Source organism: Leucoraja erinacea, chromosome 33, assembly GCF_028641065.1.
Source record: "Leucoraja erinacea ecotype New England chromosome 33, Leri_hhj_1, whole genome shotgun sequence".
In the NCBI taxonomy this organism is placed as follows: domain Eukaryota; kingdom Metazoa; phylum Chordata; class Chondrichthyes; order Rajiformes; family Rajidae; genus Leucoraja; species Leucoraja erinaceus.
Window position 1 is genome coordinate 4,650,300 of NC_073409.1, and position 16,342 is coordinate 4,666,641.

A 16,342-nucleotide genomic window follows, 5' to 3' on the forward strand; every position below is an offset into this window, starting at 1 on the left:
GAGACAAAACTTTTGCCTTCCATCACAGTGAGGAGGTGTTTGGAGACTCACTGTGATGGATGTTTATGTAAATTGTGTTTCTTGTTTTTTTTTCGATGTTATGATTGCAGGAACGAAATATCATACGAACCATGTCGGTTTAAATGACAATAAATGGTGTTTATTTTTTTTTTTAATTTATATTTATTCACATTTATTTCACTACTGCCATCGGGTAGAAGATATAGGAGCCTGAAAACTGTAACGTGCAGGTTCAGTAACTGCCTCTTTCCTACAGCCATTGGGCTATTGAACACCACAACCTCCAAATGAGCTCTGAACTACAGACCTGGGGTGCATTAATTTTGTCTTTTTGCACCATTATTGTATGTGTGTGTGTGTATATATATATATGTACACACACACACACACTGTACTTTTTTTCTCGTTTATTATATTGTTTATAGTGTACTATGTTTACATATTTTAGTGCACTAGTGCAAGAATGTCATTGTTCTATCAGAGACATATGGCAATAAAACACTCTTGACTCTTGATAACGGCGGACCAGTGAATGTGGTGTGTTTGGATATTCAAAAGACTTTCCGTAAAGGCAGTATAGTGGTGCAGCTAGTAGAGCTGCTGCCTCACACTGCCAGAGACAGAATAAGTATCATCAATCATGACTTTGAAGATGGTACTATTTCCTAGGTACCTCTTCAGGTTACCTCTCAGAAAAAAATCTATTTTATTTGACAATGAAAATTAACTAAAAATAAACCACAGCTTCATAGAACTGATCCATTGCTCTTTTTAAAAAGTGCATGCATTGAGTCGCTTCTTGTCCTGTGGACCTCAATTCAAACAAGTTTTGAGATTGCTCTTCACAGCATCTTATCTCAGTGGTTTAACCATGAATCTCTTTTAAGCATGATAGTTTATTTAATATAATTTGCAATCTGTTCCAGAAAGAAAATAATCTCAATCACAATTAAAAATCCACCTGAACATTGCAACTAGAAGCATAATGGAATTAGCCACATAAACACAGAGACTACAAGAGCAGGCCCATAACTGGGGATGCTGTTCCTTCCCCAAATGCTTTCGTCCACTGCATGGCATGCAGTGAGTGCAAATGAATGCTCCTCCCCATTTACCTGGATAAGAGGAGCTCCAAATAAAACACTCAAGACATTCAGCAACGTTCAAGTAAAAACTATGCAATTACTTAGCACACATATCTGGGCAGGCTGGGACTTTATTCCTTGCAGCGCAGGTTGAGGGGAGATCTGATAAAATCATGAGGGGAATAGATAGAGTGAGTGCACAGAGTCTTTTACTCAGGTTTAAAGAATTAAGAACAAGAAGATATAGGTTTAAGGTGAGAGGAGAAAGATTTAATACGAACCTGAGAGGCAACTTTTTCATTGAGGGTGGTGGGTATATGGAATGATCTGCTGGAGGATGTAGTTGAGGCAGGTGCTATAACAGCATTAAAAAGGTTTAGAGGGATCTGGTCCAGACACAGGCAGGTTGGACAAGCTGATATTGAGGCGAATGGCCTGTTTCTGTGCTGCATGACTCTATAACTCGTGTAACTACTTGCTCGCTCCACTACAGCGATAACCTTGGACCCTGCAATGATCAGCAACAAATTGCACTGCAGCAACTCGCCATGGTTTCTCTAGCATTAATTCTCTAGTCGAACCTACCATCTGTACTAACCTTTGGTATAAACCAGCATCTACAGTTCCTTTCTACGCACTACCATCTTTACTACCCTGGCAGAAAAAGAGCAACAAGCACCCAGGGCTTAAAATTCCTCGAGCTTACTTGCAATAGCTAAGAGGAACAAATGAACGCTAAAAAAAAAGGGGAAGCAAAAAGTCAAACTAATCCTCATTCACCTGAAGGAATCATTTACACATAACCCTGATTGATTTTCCCCTTGCAGCAACCACTTTTGCCCTCTTTTTTTTTAAATTGTAAAGACAACAATGGGGTTTTCTAACATAAGCATGAATTGAATTGAAAATATAGTGCTATCCCTTCATTGATGATCTATATCTTGAAACTCTATTCCCAACAGCACTCCAGAAGTGCATTCACCGTAAGGTCTGCTGCAATTTAAAACCAATCAAATACTGGCTAGGCAAATAAAGCAGCAATTTGAAAGTGTTTAGTTACTGAAACATCAAATATTTTCTGTACAAATTATGCTCACCTCCTGGAATGACTTCTATGTTATTGGAATGCAAGTATCTAGAAAAGGAAATGAGTTGCATCTTAGTTTAAAGAATGTTCATTTATTCTGATTATTTATATAATGCATGCATCCTGCTGAAGCTTCTATGTGATACATTATCTAACTATTATTATTAATTTGGACTGCTCACTATTCATTCACTATCATTGAATATAATAAAGGTTTTCTTAGATTACACAGGTTTTCAAAATTCAGTTAAGAAACAAAAGCTAAGTGCATAAAATTAATTGTTTAACATAAGGAAACTCATTCTAATTGCAATTTTGTTCCAGATTCCATAATGTGTGGCTTGACATGTTCAAAAATAAATCTGCCCAAAATATGCTCCAAATGGTTCATTAATGTAATTTTCTTGCCAAAATTATTTCCCCCTCCTGAGATGTTAAAATACACCATCCATTCTGAAAAGATCGCATGACAAAAGCCCTCAAATGCAGCATTACACTCAATGCAAAACAAATTCTAATGGAACTATTATTCAGCTTTAAAAGTATATCGATGTCTAAAACGGCATTAGTTGTAAGCAAATTATATTTTATATCATTTATATTTATATATTATATATTTTAAATCCTTCGCTCCATAGATGCTGCTGCACCTGCTGAGTTTCTCCAGCATTTTTGTGTACCTTATATTTTATATCAAGCAGTTTAAAAGCATAGCTTGCATTCTTAATGGTGCCAAATAAATGATGCTGAAATAACGTGAAAACCATGTAAACAAAATAGTAAGTGAACAAATAAATGATACTTACAGTTCAATAAGGTTTGGAAGTTTCTGTCCAAGGTTTTCAGGCTAAAAATAATAAAATACGGCACTTATATTTTTCATGCTTTCTGTTTGTAGATGACTTTTAGGGAATGTAAAATTGAATATACTAAAATCATTCCCATATTTGCAAGACAACAGATTACACACTACAATACAACATGCTTGTTGCTGGCTAAAAAGGTTTCTGCAACAATGTGCTCCCTTATGTTACCTGGTATAAATAAAATTACTGTTATGCAGCAATTTCATCTGTCAAAGAGACCAAAATGCTAAAGTCCAAATATAAATTACACTCAACCCCTCCCCGTAGGTTGAGGTATTGAAGTTAACAGCTCTCACCCAACTGAATGGCAATCTGCATGTAGTCAAGTCAAGTTTATTCATCACATACACATACGAGATGTGCAGTGAAATGAAAAGTGGCAAAGCTCGCGGACTTTGTGCAAAAAGACAACAAACAAACAACCAAACAAACTACAAACAGAATGGACTAGTAGTTTAGTTTAGGGATACAGCATGGAAACAGGCCCTTCGGCCCACCACGTCAACCAACGATCATTATCCGTACACTACTTCTATCCTACACATTTGGGGCGATTTACAGAGGGCCAATTAACTTACAAACCTGCACGTCTTTGGAATGTGGGAGGAAACTGGAACACCCGGAGAAAACCCACAGTGGGCATAGGGAGAATGTACAAACTCCACACACACAACATCCGAGGTCAGGAACAAAGTTGAATGAAAAACTCAGGATGAAAACATGGGAAAACATAGAACTAGTGTGAACAGGTTATAGACTCAGTGGGCTGAAAGGCTTGTTCCCATGCTGTATCTCTAAACTAAGTTTAATAAAGATGATATCACAAAAAGCAACTGAATCGCGCTAATAAACTTTTCAAAGAAGCTGGTAATGTCATAAACAAAAAACAGCCAAGCAAAATAATTGTTAAATATACCAGTGTTGTTAATGAATTCATCTTCATATAGAGATGTTCTAAGTGATGTGAGCCACCATCTTTCAATAATTCGTGTGGGAATTTGCGAAGGTTCTTGTAATTTAGGTACAGATTTCTGTGCTTCTCCTTCTTGGCTACTGAGATTGTTTTCCAAAGGTCCATGTTCATGATGGAGTTGTTTTAAACAGAGGTCACTACATCATACATCCATGGTTTCTTTAGAAAAAGAAATTCAGCCTTAGGTCATTCGAAGAAAACCTTTTGCAATTCTCCAATATTAACCAAACACAATAATGGAAATAAATTGTGTAGTTGCAATAAACAATTACAATTGTTTATTGTTGGGTCGGTTGGAGCGAATCCCTTACTCGGTCATTAGCGGAAATCGGTAATAATGGATACCATTCACCCCCTCCTATTCTCACCCTGCCCATAGTTCTCAGCATTGTAGCATATCAGATCCATAGACAAAGTCCAATGTTCTCAATGAGGTAGAGGTGAATCGGGCAGTACCCTGGCTTATGGAAAGACCTTTAAGGAGCCTGATAACGGTAGGGAAGATGCTATTCCAAAGTCGCTGTGTGTGCGTTCAAGCTCCTGTGCCTTCTGCCAAACAGGAGCATGGAGAAGAATGAAACCCCACGGTGGGAAATGTTTAATGCAACTATTGTAGAATTATATATATTTAGAAATAAATCCTGCTGTTATGTTAGCATTTCAAATTTGCATTCGGACAGAGCACGTGTAGTCAGTGATGTACTTTTGACGAGGTGCCAGAGATATTTAAGGTATGTAAAATAACATTTAGTTCCGTTTATTATTGTCATGTGTACCGTGGGTACCGTGAAAAGATTTTGTGTGCTACCCAGAAAAGACTATACATGAATACAGTCAAGCCTTTAAAACAGTACACATATAAAGGATATAAGATGTAGTGCAAAGATATACCATTGAAGTCCAAATGAAGATGGCACAAAGGTCCCCAATAAGGAGAATGTAAAAGATGTTTTAACAGGTACATGGATAGGACCATTTTAGAGAGATATGGTGCAAATGTAAGCAAATGCGACTGGCTTAGGTGGTCGGCATGGACGAGTTGAGAAAAGACTGCTGCTATAATCTGCTGAGAGAATACGGTGCATTATTTGGAAAAGGGTCTTGAATTGAAACTTCACATCTCCACGTTCTCCAGAGATGCTGCCTGACCCATGGAGCTACTCCAGCATTTTGTGTCCATCTGCAGTTCCTTGCTTTGTACAAAGTGCACTGTCTGCATTGATAAACAGACAAAAAAGATCGACAGAAAATGCTGGAGTAACTCAGCGGGACAGGCAGCATCTCAGGAGAAAAGAAATTAGTGACTTTTCGAGTCGAGATCCTTCTTCAGAGTCAGGAGAGAGGGAGTGAAAGGTGTGAAAACATCAGAACAAAGCAGACATAAGGAATTTTGAATGATTCATTGAAGAATGGTCTCGTCCCAAAACGTCACCCATTCCTTGCCACCTGTCTCACTGAGTTACTCCAGCTTTTTGTGTCTTTCTATGGTTCATTGTTATCTGAGGGGTTAGGTGACAAGGAGGTACACAATCAATAAAGTTAATGAGGACAGTGAACCTAGTGGGAGAACCAGCTGGCTGCATTGGTGAACCCACAGCTGGCTTGGATAGAATGGATGCGGAGAGGATGTATCCACTAGTGGGAGAGTCGAGGTAATAGCTCAGAATTAAAGGACGTTCCGTTTGGAAGGAGATGAGAAAGAATTTCTTTAGTCAGAGGGTGGTGAATCTGTAGAATTCATTGCCACAGACGGCTGTGGAGGCCAAGTCGGTGGATATTTTTAAAGCAGAAATAGATAGATTCTTGATTAATACGGGTCAGGTGTTATGGGGAGAAGACAGGAGAATGGGGTTAGGAGGATCAGCCATGATTGAATGGCAGAGTAGACCAGATGGGCCAAACGGCCTAATTCTGCTCTTATCACTTATGACCTAATGCATTGGTGAACAGACAGCAGCAGTGGCTCAGAGTGAGTTACTCCAACATTTTGTGTCAGTCTCTGGTGAACTGACAGCTGGCTGCACTGGTGGACGCACAGCTGGCTGCATTGGTGGACGGGCAGCTGGCTGCATTGGTGGACTCACAGCTGTCTGCATTGGTGGACTCACAGCTGGCTGCACTGGTGGACACACAGCTGGCTGCATTGGTGGATGGGCAGCTGGCTGCATTGGTGGACTCACAACTCGCTGCATTGGTGGACTCACAACTCGCTGCATTGGTGGACAGCTGGCTGCACTGGTGGATGCACAGCTGGCTGCATTGGTGGACGGGCAGCTGGCTGCATTGGTGGATGTACAGCTGGCTGCACTGGTGGATGCACAGCTGGCTGCATTGGTGGACGCACAGCTGGCTGCATTGGTGGACTCACAGCTTTCTGCATTGGTGGACACACAGCTGGCTGCACTGGTGGACGCACAGCTGGCTGCAGGGGGGCGGGTCACGGTGTAAGGGGCTGCCCCAGCCACATTCATCACTCGGGCCCGCAGCCCCTTCACCCTCACACAGACCAACACACAAAGACTACGGGAGACATTTTAAAACAACGTTAGCCTCACCGAACCATAACACAGCCGCGCATCGTCCCAACGCCGCTCCTGATTCGCCCTCCGTCGCCAATGGTCCGCCGGGAGCTCTGACGACACCAGCACGGCACGCTCTGATTGGTGGAGGCCGCGGGGCATTGTGGGAATTGTAGTCCTGAGCCAATGTCCCTGTGCCCAATGTACTCCCAGTCTGATAGAAGGGTCTCCACCTGAAGTCACCCATTCCTTCTCTCATAGATTACTTATTCCATGCTGACTATCCTTAATCAGTCCCTCTCTATCCAAATACATATATATCTTATCCCTCAAAAAACTCACTTTCACACCTTCTTCCATTTTCTTTCTTTCATCCAGTCTATAAGGACTTCTTCAAGTCTTGGTTTTCTCAATTTTGCCTCACATTTCCACTTTTAAACTCCTGTGTGGCATTGCGGTCTTTCTTTCAAGATAGAACAGTGCAGCACAGGACCAGTGTAAGAAGGAACTGCAGATGTTGGTTTAAACTGAAGATAGACACAAAAAGCTGGAGTAACTCAGCAGGACAGGTAGCAGCTCTGGAGAGAAGGGATGGGTGACGTTTCGGGTCGAGACCCCTCTTCAGACTCAAGAAGAAGGGTCTCGACCCGAACAGTCGCCCATTCCTTCTCTCCAGATATGCTGCCTGTCCCGCTGAGTTACTCCAGCTTTTTGTGTCTATCTTCAGCACAGGAACAGGCCCTTTGGCCCACCTATTCCATGCTGAACTTGATGCCAAGTTACACTGATCTCCTCTGCCTGTACTTTCCTCAAAGTATTTGGTGACAAGTGAAAGGACCATTGAATCTTACTTCCCATCTTTTAAGAGAATAAGTAATCTATGGGCGTTTATCAATCTATTTGTCGCCTTTAACCTCCGCATTTTTTAGAATGTAGAGGATGGAGTTGTCAAGACTTTCTTTTGAACATATGATCTTTACATGGGGATAATGTTGCAAATCCACTCCTGCTTGTATAAGTGTCTCATTCAAATATATGGCAAACTAAGTGGAATTGAAAATGTAATGCAACAATAGAAGGTGAAAAGATATTTAACAAATATTAGTACTACAGGTTTTATCAATAACAAATTTAATTTCCGTGAACATGAAGTCATTTTATGTATCATGTATATTCATGAGGGCTTGAGCTGCAAGAAACAGAAAGAAAGTGTTAATTACAGTTGGTAGACTGATACAGTTTGTAGATAAGCCTTTATCTTTCTTACAGTTCATAATCTGAAACTATCATGGAACATAAAATACGACACAATACCATAGAACTTTATTTATCCCAGGAGGGAAATTGGTCTGCCAACAGTCATAACAAAACACATGAACCATGAAATTAATGTGACAAGTGGAAACTGCAGGAATGGGGACATGCATAGAATTGGAGGTGGGGGGGGAGTCAGTCTGCCCCACTACAGAAGGGGGAGGAGTACAGTTTGATAGCTACAGGGAAAAACACAAAGGGGGGGAAACAGCTCGCCCGGCATACAGTTTGATAGCTACAGGGAAAAACACAAAGGGGGGGAAACATTGTCTTTAACCTATAAACTAAAGTAGAATTAGGAACATTGTCTCGTGATATCCTTCATGCCTAGTCCACTATTTATTTAGTTATGGGGAGAACGCAGGAGAACGGGGTTGAGAGAGAGAGAGAGATAGATCAGCTACGATTGAAATGTAGAGTAGACTTGATGGGCCGAGTGGCATCATTCTACTCCTATTGCTTATTTCTGTGTTCAAAGTGACAAAGATGAAGTATTCACAGTGCAGTTCAACAGAGTATTTCAAAGATTTGCAACACAATGATGGAAAAAAAGTGACCTTTTTCTTACTCCATGTTACAAATCTAAAATGTTATGTAATTTTTAAGATGATCAATAATGTGAATTTTATCATTCATGACTACACAATCTAATAGGATTGTTTGTGATTAACACTTCATTTCTTTAAGTACCAGGGAGAAACAGCTGGAAACTACCTATTCTTTAAGGGTGGAATTCATTGCCACAGACGGCTGTGGAGGCCAAGTCAATGGATATTTTTAAGGCAGAAATTGACAGATTATTGATTAGTACATGTGTCAGGGGTTATGGGGCAAATGCAGAAGAAGGTGGTTAAGAGGAAAAGATAGATCAGACATGATTGAATGGCAAGTAGACTTGATGGGCTGAATGACCTAATTCTGCTCCTACATCTTATAACATACCAACCTGCAAGAAATTGCAGGGTCTTCCGTTCCTCCAGATTATATTGAAGCTGCTCCAACAGTTCATAATAGCGAAACAAGGAGTCCCTTGGCCAAATAACCTTCTCTCTTGTTGGGTTAAACTTCATCAGTTTGATGTTGATACGGACATAGCTCTCCCAATCTATATAGAAATGAAATCGATATGGTTTTAATTTCTGCTTCTTTTCAGCCTTTGTTAGATAGCATTCTAGCTGTTAAAAGAGCAAAAAAGCCAATTATTTCATTGCATGCACTTGTAAGTCACTGTTTGTGAGGACACATCGTTTGGAGGGGTTCTGAGATAAAGATTCAGCAGTGACAATTGTATGACATGTGGTTTCAATGGATTTATCTTAAAGAGCTTCAAATTGCTAATTAGATTTGTACAAAATAATAACATTAAAAGCATCATTATCAAGAATACGTATTAATTGCATGTTGCTAAGTGCAGCAATCACTCACAATTCCACAATATCACCATTGAGACACATTCAAATGTGAATACATATCAAGTGGAAATATAAACTTGCCTGGTTAAGCATTCAACAGTATAATTTTGAAAACTAATATTTACCAATAAAGATTACCACTGCCTATTTTACAGTTTAATATCCAAGCCCAAATGTCCTGTGGTTAAAAATAACAATCTGAACGGTCCTTCCGTAAACAAGGTACTGTCTGATTTACCTCCACCCCATTGCAGACACTGCACTTTGGCTATGAAACTGATGCGCTATAATATTCTGCACTGTATCTTTCCCTTTGCTTTAGCTATTCTATTTAAGTTTGGCTTAATTTTTTAGTTTAGTTTAGAGATACAGCGCGTAAACAGGCCCTTCGGCCCACCGAGTACGTGCCAACCAGCGATCACCCCTTTTTTTTATCAAAGCCAATTAATCTGCAAACCTGTACATCTTTGGAGTGCTATATTTAAGAGGGAGTTAGATGTGGCCCTTGTGGCCAAGGGGATCAGAGGGTATGGAGAGAAGGCAGGTACGGGATACTGAGTTGGATGATCAGCCATGATCATATTGAATGGCGGTGCAGGCTCGAAGGGCTGAATGGCCTACTCCTGCACCTAATTTCTATGTTTCTATGTTTCTATAAATGGAAAAAAACAATCACTAAAAACTTTTACAGATTATGTTAGTGCATCTTGAAATCTTGTTTTCATTAAGATGAATGTTTCTGCTTACCTTTACCCGTGGGCTTGAAGGAGATATCACTTGAATAGCTATTGTGACTGCTCCCCTTTAAATTAATTTCACTGGGTGCAGCGAATTCAGGCTCCAAAACTCCATCTCTGCACACAGTAGAGAGAAAAGAATAGCAAATTACAAATTAACTCCTCCCTACCTTTGTCTCACAACTCAGGCCACTTATTCATTTGCAGAGACACTCTCCAGAACTACACTCAAGTCACCGAAGATTCCCTTATAATAATAATTAAACTTTATTACGGACTCGAGGTCCAGACAAGGGGCAACATTACATTAAAAAAATGCATTGCATATTAAATATAAAGTACATATAAAATCTTAGTATATCTTATAAAAGCATCATAAATTATATATTTTTTAAAACACAATACATAAGTTAAAAATCCAGATTAAAAGAATGATCAATGTCCTACAACGAGACAACGATACCAGTGTCTCCACAGCTGGGATTCGTAGCATGTAGTGCTAACCCTTATGTTTGACAAGGCCACAATAATTACATTTTTACAGTCATTTATCCTGCAAATGAATTTATACATGTGATTTCTTAGGATAGCTTCTAAAGTACTGACTCCTGCAGCCACAAACATATTACTGGCACTACACCATCTAGGTTTCCTTAGCAGTGTTCTCATGGCATCGTTATATGCCACCTTTAGTCTCTGCAAACTTGGCTTTCCATAGTTCGACCACAGGTGCGCAGTGTAGAGAGGTGTGCAGTATGCTCTAAATAGTGACATCTTCACCACATCTTTTGATGTATACAGCGTCTTGTCTATGGTCTTTGTCTGTTCTTTTGCACTATGTATTGTTGGTGAGATTTGTGATTTGTGATGTGGCATGGATGCACTTTATTACTGTGATCTGTGTTGTTATTAGTGTTAATGTGACTAAAGCAGTGTACCATTATGTACCGAACCCAAATACCACCAACCCTGGTCGTGTGGCAAATAAAGATTCTATCTTTTATCTATCTTCATCTGCACACGCACCAAATTTACGCGAAAGAATATTCGCCTGTACATACAGCATGCGTCGTTGCCTATAAATATCCTCATCATCTGTCATTTGTTCTGTAATAATAATCGCACCCCGGTCATTGTTGATTACAGCTCAGCATTTAATACAATCATCCACTCCAAGCTGGGTACCAAGCTCTCAGATCTGGGTCTCTGCGCATCCCTCTGCAATTGGATCCTCGACTTCCTCATCCACAGACAACAGACTGTTCATATTGGTGGAAATGTGTCAGCCTCGATAACAATCAGCACGGGAGCACCTCAAGGCTGCGTGCTCAGCCCCCTGCTGTACTCACTCTATACTCATGGCTGTGTAGCCGGTCATAGTGCGAACTCCATCATCAAGTTCGCTGATGACACCACTGTTGTGGGATGTATCACTGATGGGGACGAATCAGAGTATAGAAAAGTGATCGACCGACTGACCAAATGGTGCCAGCACAATAACCTGGCCCTCAACACCAACAAAACCAAGGAACTGATTGTGGACTTTGGAAGTGGTAGGACGTGGACTCACAGTCCTGTTTATATCAACGGGTCGATGGTGGAAAGGGTCAAGAGCTTCAAATTCCTGGGCGTGCATTTTTCTGAAAATCTCTCCTGGTCCGAGAACACTGATGCAATTATAATAAAAGCACATCAGCGCCTCTACTTCCTGAGGAAGATTATGGAGAGTCAGTATGTCAAGGAGGACTCTCTCAAACTTTTACAGGTGCACAGTAGAGAGCATGCTGACCGGTTGTATCATGGCTTGGTTTGGCAATTTGAGCGCCCAGGAGTGGAAAAGACTACAAAAAGTAGTCAACACTGCCCAGTCCATCATCGGCTCTGACCTCCACTACCATCGAGGGGATCTATCGCAGTCGCTGCTTCAAAAGGGCTGGCAGCATCATCAAGGACCCACACCATCCTGGCCACACACTAATCTCCCCGCTACCTTCAGGTAAAAGGTACAGGAGCCCGAGGACTGCAACGTCCAGGTTCAGGAATAGCTACTTCCCCACAGCCATCAGGCTATTAAACTCATCAGAAACAAAACTCTGAACATTAATAGACCATTATCTATTTATTTGCACTTTATCTCTTTATTTATTCATGTGTGTATATATTTATATAATGGTATATGGACACACTGATCTGTTCTGTATTTATGCCTACTATATTCTGTTGTGCTGAAGCAAAGCAAGAATTTCATTGTCCTATCTGGGACACGTGACAATAAACTTTCTTGAATCCCTCTTCTCCCATCTACCATCAGGCCAGAGGCATAGAAGTGTGAAAATACATACCAGCAGATTTAGGGAGAGTTTCTACCCCGCTGTTATCAGGCAATTTAAGCTCCCAACAAACTAGATAGCGATCCTGAGCTACCATCTGCCTCATTGGAGACCCTCGGACTATATTTGATCGGACTTTACTGAACTTTATCTTGCACTAAACGTTATTCACTTTATTCCCTCTATCATGTATCCGTACACTGCAGATGGCTCGATTGTAATCATGCATTGTCTTTCCGCTGACTGGTTAACACGCAACAAAAGCTTTTCACTGTACTTTGGTACACGTGACAATAAGCTAACCTAAACCAAACTAAACTAAACTATACTAAACTAAATTGGGCACAAAACTCCCAAAGCAATCCTGTGCAAATCTCTCCCAATATTAGAATACAATTCTTTCTACTGATAATATTAGCAGAAACCTTCCTTCTAGGGTGGAAATATGAAAGACTGGAAGACAAAGTTATAAAGTGAAAAGGGCATGATTTCTACAGAGAGTGGGGTGTGCCTGGATCATAAGGTCATAAGTGATAGGAGTAGAATTAGGCCATTTGGCCCATCAAGTCTACTCTGCATTCAATCATGGCTGATCTATCTCTCCCTCCTCACCCCATTCACCTGCCTTTTCCCCATAAATTCTGACAACTGGAACGATCTGCCAGGGGCTGCGTAGTAGGTGGATCACCTTGTAAATGCCGTTACCATATGTGCTTCAACCACCACCCCCAGCAGCACATTCCAGGCACTCACCCACCACTCCTTGCATCAAAAAACCTGCCCCTCACATCATCTTTAAGCCTGTCCCTCTCATCTTTGGGCTTTGCCCTCTACTATTTGATTTCTCCATCCTTTTTAATCTAACATTCCTGATGCTCTTATAAAATTCTCAGTTGTAACACTGTCATTCTCATAGCTGTGCAAATCCATTTTTAAATATTTGACATAAAGCATTACTTTAGATAAATCAAAATTACAAATCACTTACACTTTGGTGAAAGTTAATGACTGACTCATTCTCCTGTAAAATAAGAAACAAAAACAATAGGTAACTTTTGTTTTTCCTGAAACTTCCAAACATAAATGCGGCACGGTGGCACAATGGTAGAGTTGCTGCCTTACAGCACCAGAGACACGGGTTCGATCCTGACTATGGGTGCTTGTCTGAACATTGTTAGTATATTCTCCCCGTGACGTGCATGGGTTTTCTCCAGGTGCTCCGATTTCCTCCCACACTTCAAAGACATACAGTTTTATAGGTTAATTGGTTTAGCATAATTGTAAATTGTCTCTAATGTCATGTGTGTCGGATAGTGTTAGTGTGCGGGGGTCTCCAAACTAAACTAAAGGATGCCCTTTAGTTTCCTGTTAAGTTTCAGGCAATATAAGATTACTGAGGTCCATCCCAGGGTCAATATTTATCCCTCTGATCATATTATTATTTATTTTAGTTATCTTATAGTTAGACACTAAATGCTGGAGTAACTCCACAGGACATGCAGCATCTCTGGAGAGAAGGAATGGGTGACAATTCGGGTCGAGACCCTTCTTCAAGGTTTCAATATCTCAAGGTCAGCTTATTGTCACATATACCAATTAAGGTACAGTGAAATTCAAATTCAGAATAAGACTACAGAGATGCTGCATATCCCGCTGAGTTACTCCGGCATTTTGTGTCTATCTTCAGTGTAAACTAACATCTGCAATTCCTTCCGTCACAGTGATCTTAAAGAGGTATAAAAGATCATGAGTGAAATAGAGTAAATGCAAGTATTTTTTACCTAGAATAGCGGAATCAAGAACCAAAGGACATAGGTTTAAGGTGAGGGGGGATAGATTTAATAGGAACCTGAGGGTCAACATTTTCACAGAGGGTGGTGGGTATATGGAACGAGCTGCTAGAGGAGGTAGTTGAGGCACATACTATGACAATATTTACAGTATATTTGGACAGGTAGATGGACAGGAAAGGTTTACAGTGATATGGGCCAAACCAGGTTGGACAAAGGCCAGAGAAGAAAAGACAAGAAGTGTGAGATGAGGAGGTAAAGATAGAAGAGGTGTAAAATGTGGTGAAGCATGTGGAAGGAATATAGGTGGAAGGGGACAGGGCAAGGGGAAAGGGAGAAGGAAGGAATGAGTACACGTGAAGGTGAGGGCACAAGGTGTAGGGAAATGTTCTTACACAGAGAGTGGTGGGTGCCTGTGCCAGACATGGTGGTGGCGGCAGTTATGATAGTGGCATTAAGCCGGCTTTTAGAAAGGCACATGGATATACAGGGGATGGACGGACATGAATCACGTGCAGGCAGAGGATATTAGTTTACCTTGGAGCCATGTTTGGCACAGACATTGTGGGCAGAGGGCCTGTTCCTGTGCTGGACTGTTCTATGTTCTTTTGCAGATTATAACAAAATCTTGACTCCTACCTCTGCATAATCTGTATTTTAAATTGTTCTGCCTTTCGTTGGTCTTCAAGCTGCTGAATTTGTGCTGATAGATCATTTCTTATGGTCTGAAAATTGCTCACTGCGGATAAAATATTTCAAACATTTAGCAGCTACAATAAGATTTTGCATATTAACCTTGAAATGAAATTCTAAAAACTAAATTTCCATTGTATCATGTTTATGAGACACAGTGGTAGACACAAAAGAAGGAATAGGTGACATCTCAGGTCAAGACCCTTCTTCAGATTCATAGGTGACGTTTTGGGTCGAGACCCTTCTTCAGACATTGAAGAAGTTCTCTTCCTCTCTTATTTGAAGAAGTTCTCTCTTAACCTCAAGGTATGTCGACTTTGAAGAATTTCTCTTCTGTTAAATTCTTTCCTGCACAGTAACACACTGGTGTTGTTACTGAAAGGGCAGCACGATGGCGCAGCGGTAGAGTTGCTGACTTACAATGCTTACAACACTTCCCACACTTCAAAGGCATACAGGTTGGTAGGTTAATTGGTATGGTATAAAAATGTGAACATTTTCCTCAGTGTTAGTGTGCGGGGATCGCTGGTCAGTGCGGACTCGTTGGGCTGAAGGGCCTGTTCCCGCACTGTATCTCTAAACTAAACTAAAAATACAGTGTTACAAGGGAGCAGGTCCCAGGATCTGACGAGTAGAACAGAAAAAGGCTCACTCGACTGTTTAGTCACAAATCGGTATTATTGACAAGATTATTGTCAATATCCAAACAAGACACTGCAGATGCTGGAATCTTGAGTAAACCACAAAGTGCTGGAGAAACTCAGTGGGTCAGGTAACATCTGAGGATGGAAAGGGCAGGTGACATTTCAGATCGGGACCATCTTCAATATGAAAAAGGGTCCTGACCGGAAACATCACCAGGATTATGAGTTTGAATGGCGTCACAGCAGTGGGGGTATTAAATTCAATTAACTTAATAAATGTAAAATATATTTTTTATATCAGTAATAGTGAGGATGCATCCAACGCTTGCCTTCAGTGCCCATCTGATTCACAAATGCCTTTTAGGGAAGGAAATCGGCCATCCTTGCCCATTTAGGACTAGCGTTACTCCAATCTCTGAGCAATGTAGTTGCCCGTTGTCGTTGGGAATGAACAATAAACAACTTCCATCTCAGCAATACTCAGTTCCAATGAATGATCATAAATAAAATCCGTAGGCTTTTTACTTTTCCTATTGATTTAGAACCACTGCTAACACAAACTACATTTTCAGACTGAATTCTGTGTGGCCTCCAAACCTATCCTCGCCATGTACCAGCGGATGTAATTTGCACTTGCTATTTAACGTGGCAAACAAAACTATATTTTTGCTTACCCATTATTCCTACAATGATATTTCTGAATATGAAAGAGCCGATCAGGATCCAGAATATTATGTAGATACCACTTGCAATTTTGTCAACCTCATCTACTTTCCATATGTCGATGAGCAATGCGTGCCAATGGTCCAGAGTAAACAACTGAAATAGGGTCTGCAATGTGTGCACGATATTACTTGTAAAAAAAAAATAT

At 40.6% G+C, this 16,342-nt stretch overlaps 2 protein-coding genes across 8 annotated transcripts in view; both read right to left on the minus strand.

Moving 5' to 3' along the window:
- The window catches only part of lrrc28 (leucine rich repeat containing 28), a 31,911-nt gene extending 25,149 nt beyond the window's left edge, over positions 1–6,762 (minus strand). The window contains exons 1-4 of one of the 2 annotated variants that reach the window (XM_055661054.1): positions 6,588–6,762; positions 3,976–4,191; positions 3,000–3,040; positions 2,204–2,241 (exon numbers count right to left, since the gene is read on the minus strand). In XM_055661054.1, coding sequence (XP_055517029.1) covers positions 2,204–2,241; positions 3,000–3,040; positions 3,976–4,143 — 247 coding nt within the window. In that variant the 5' untranslated portion in view covers positions 4,144–4,191; positions 6,588–6,762. The remainder of the gene's footprint in view (positions 1–2,203; positions 2,242–2,999; positions 3,041–3,975; positions 4,192–6,587) is intronic. The other variant, XM_055661053.1, reaches the window with a different exon arrangement.
- Positions 6,763–7,536: 774 nt separating this feature from the next.
- The window catches only part of LOC129712561 (cation channel sperm-associated protein 2-like), a 32,085-nt gene continuing 23,279 nt past the window's right edge, over positions 7,537–16,342 (minus strand). For 5 of the 6 annotated variants that reach the window (XM_055661057.1, XM_055661061.1, XM_055661056.1 and 2 more), the window contains 5 exons: positions 16,146–16,324; positions 14,774–14,873; positions 13,333–13,365; positions 10,025–10,131; positions 8,093–8,970 (listed from right to left, as the gene is read on the minus strand). In XM_055661057.1, the coding sequence (XP_055517032.1) occupies positions 8,663–8,970; positions 10,025–10,131; positions 13,333–13,365; positions 14,774–14,873; positions 16,146–16,324 (727 nt within the window). In that variant the 3' untranslated portion in view covers positions 8,093–8,662. Of the gene's footprint in view, positions 7,741–8,092; positions 8,971–10,024; positions 10,132–13,332; positions 13,366–14,773; positions 14,874–16,145; positions 16,325–16,342 lie in introns of those variants that run through there. The other variant, XM_055661060.1, reaches the window with a different exon arrangement.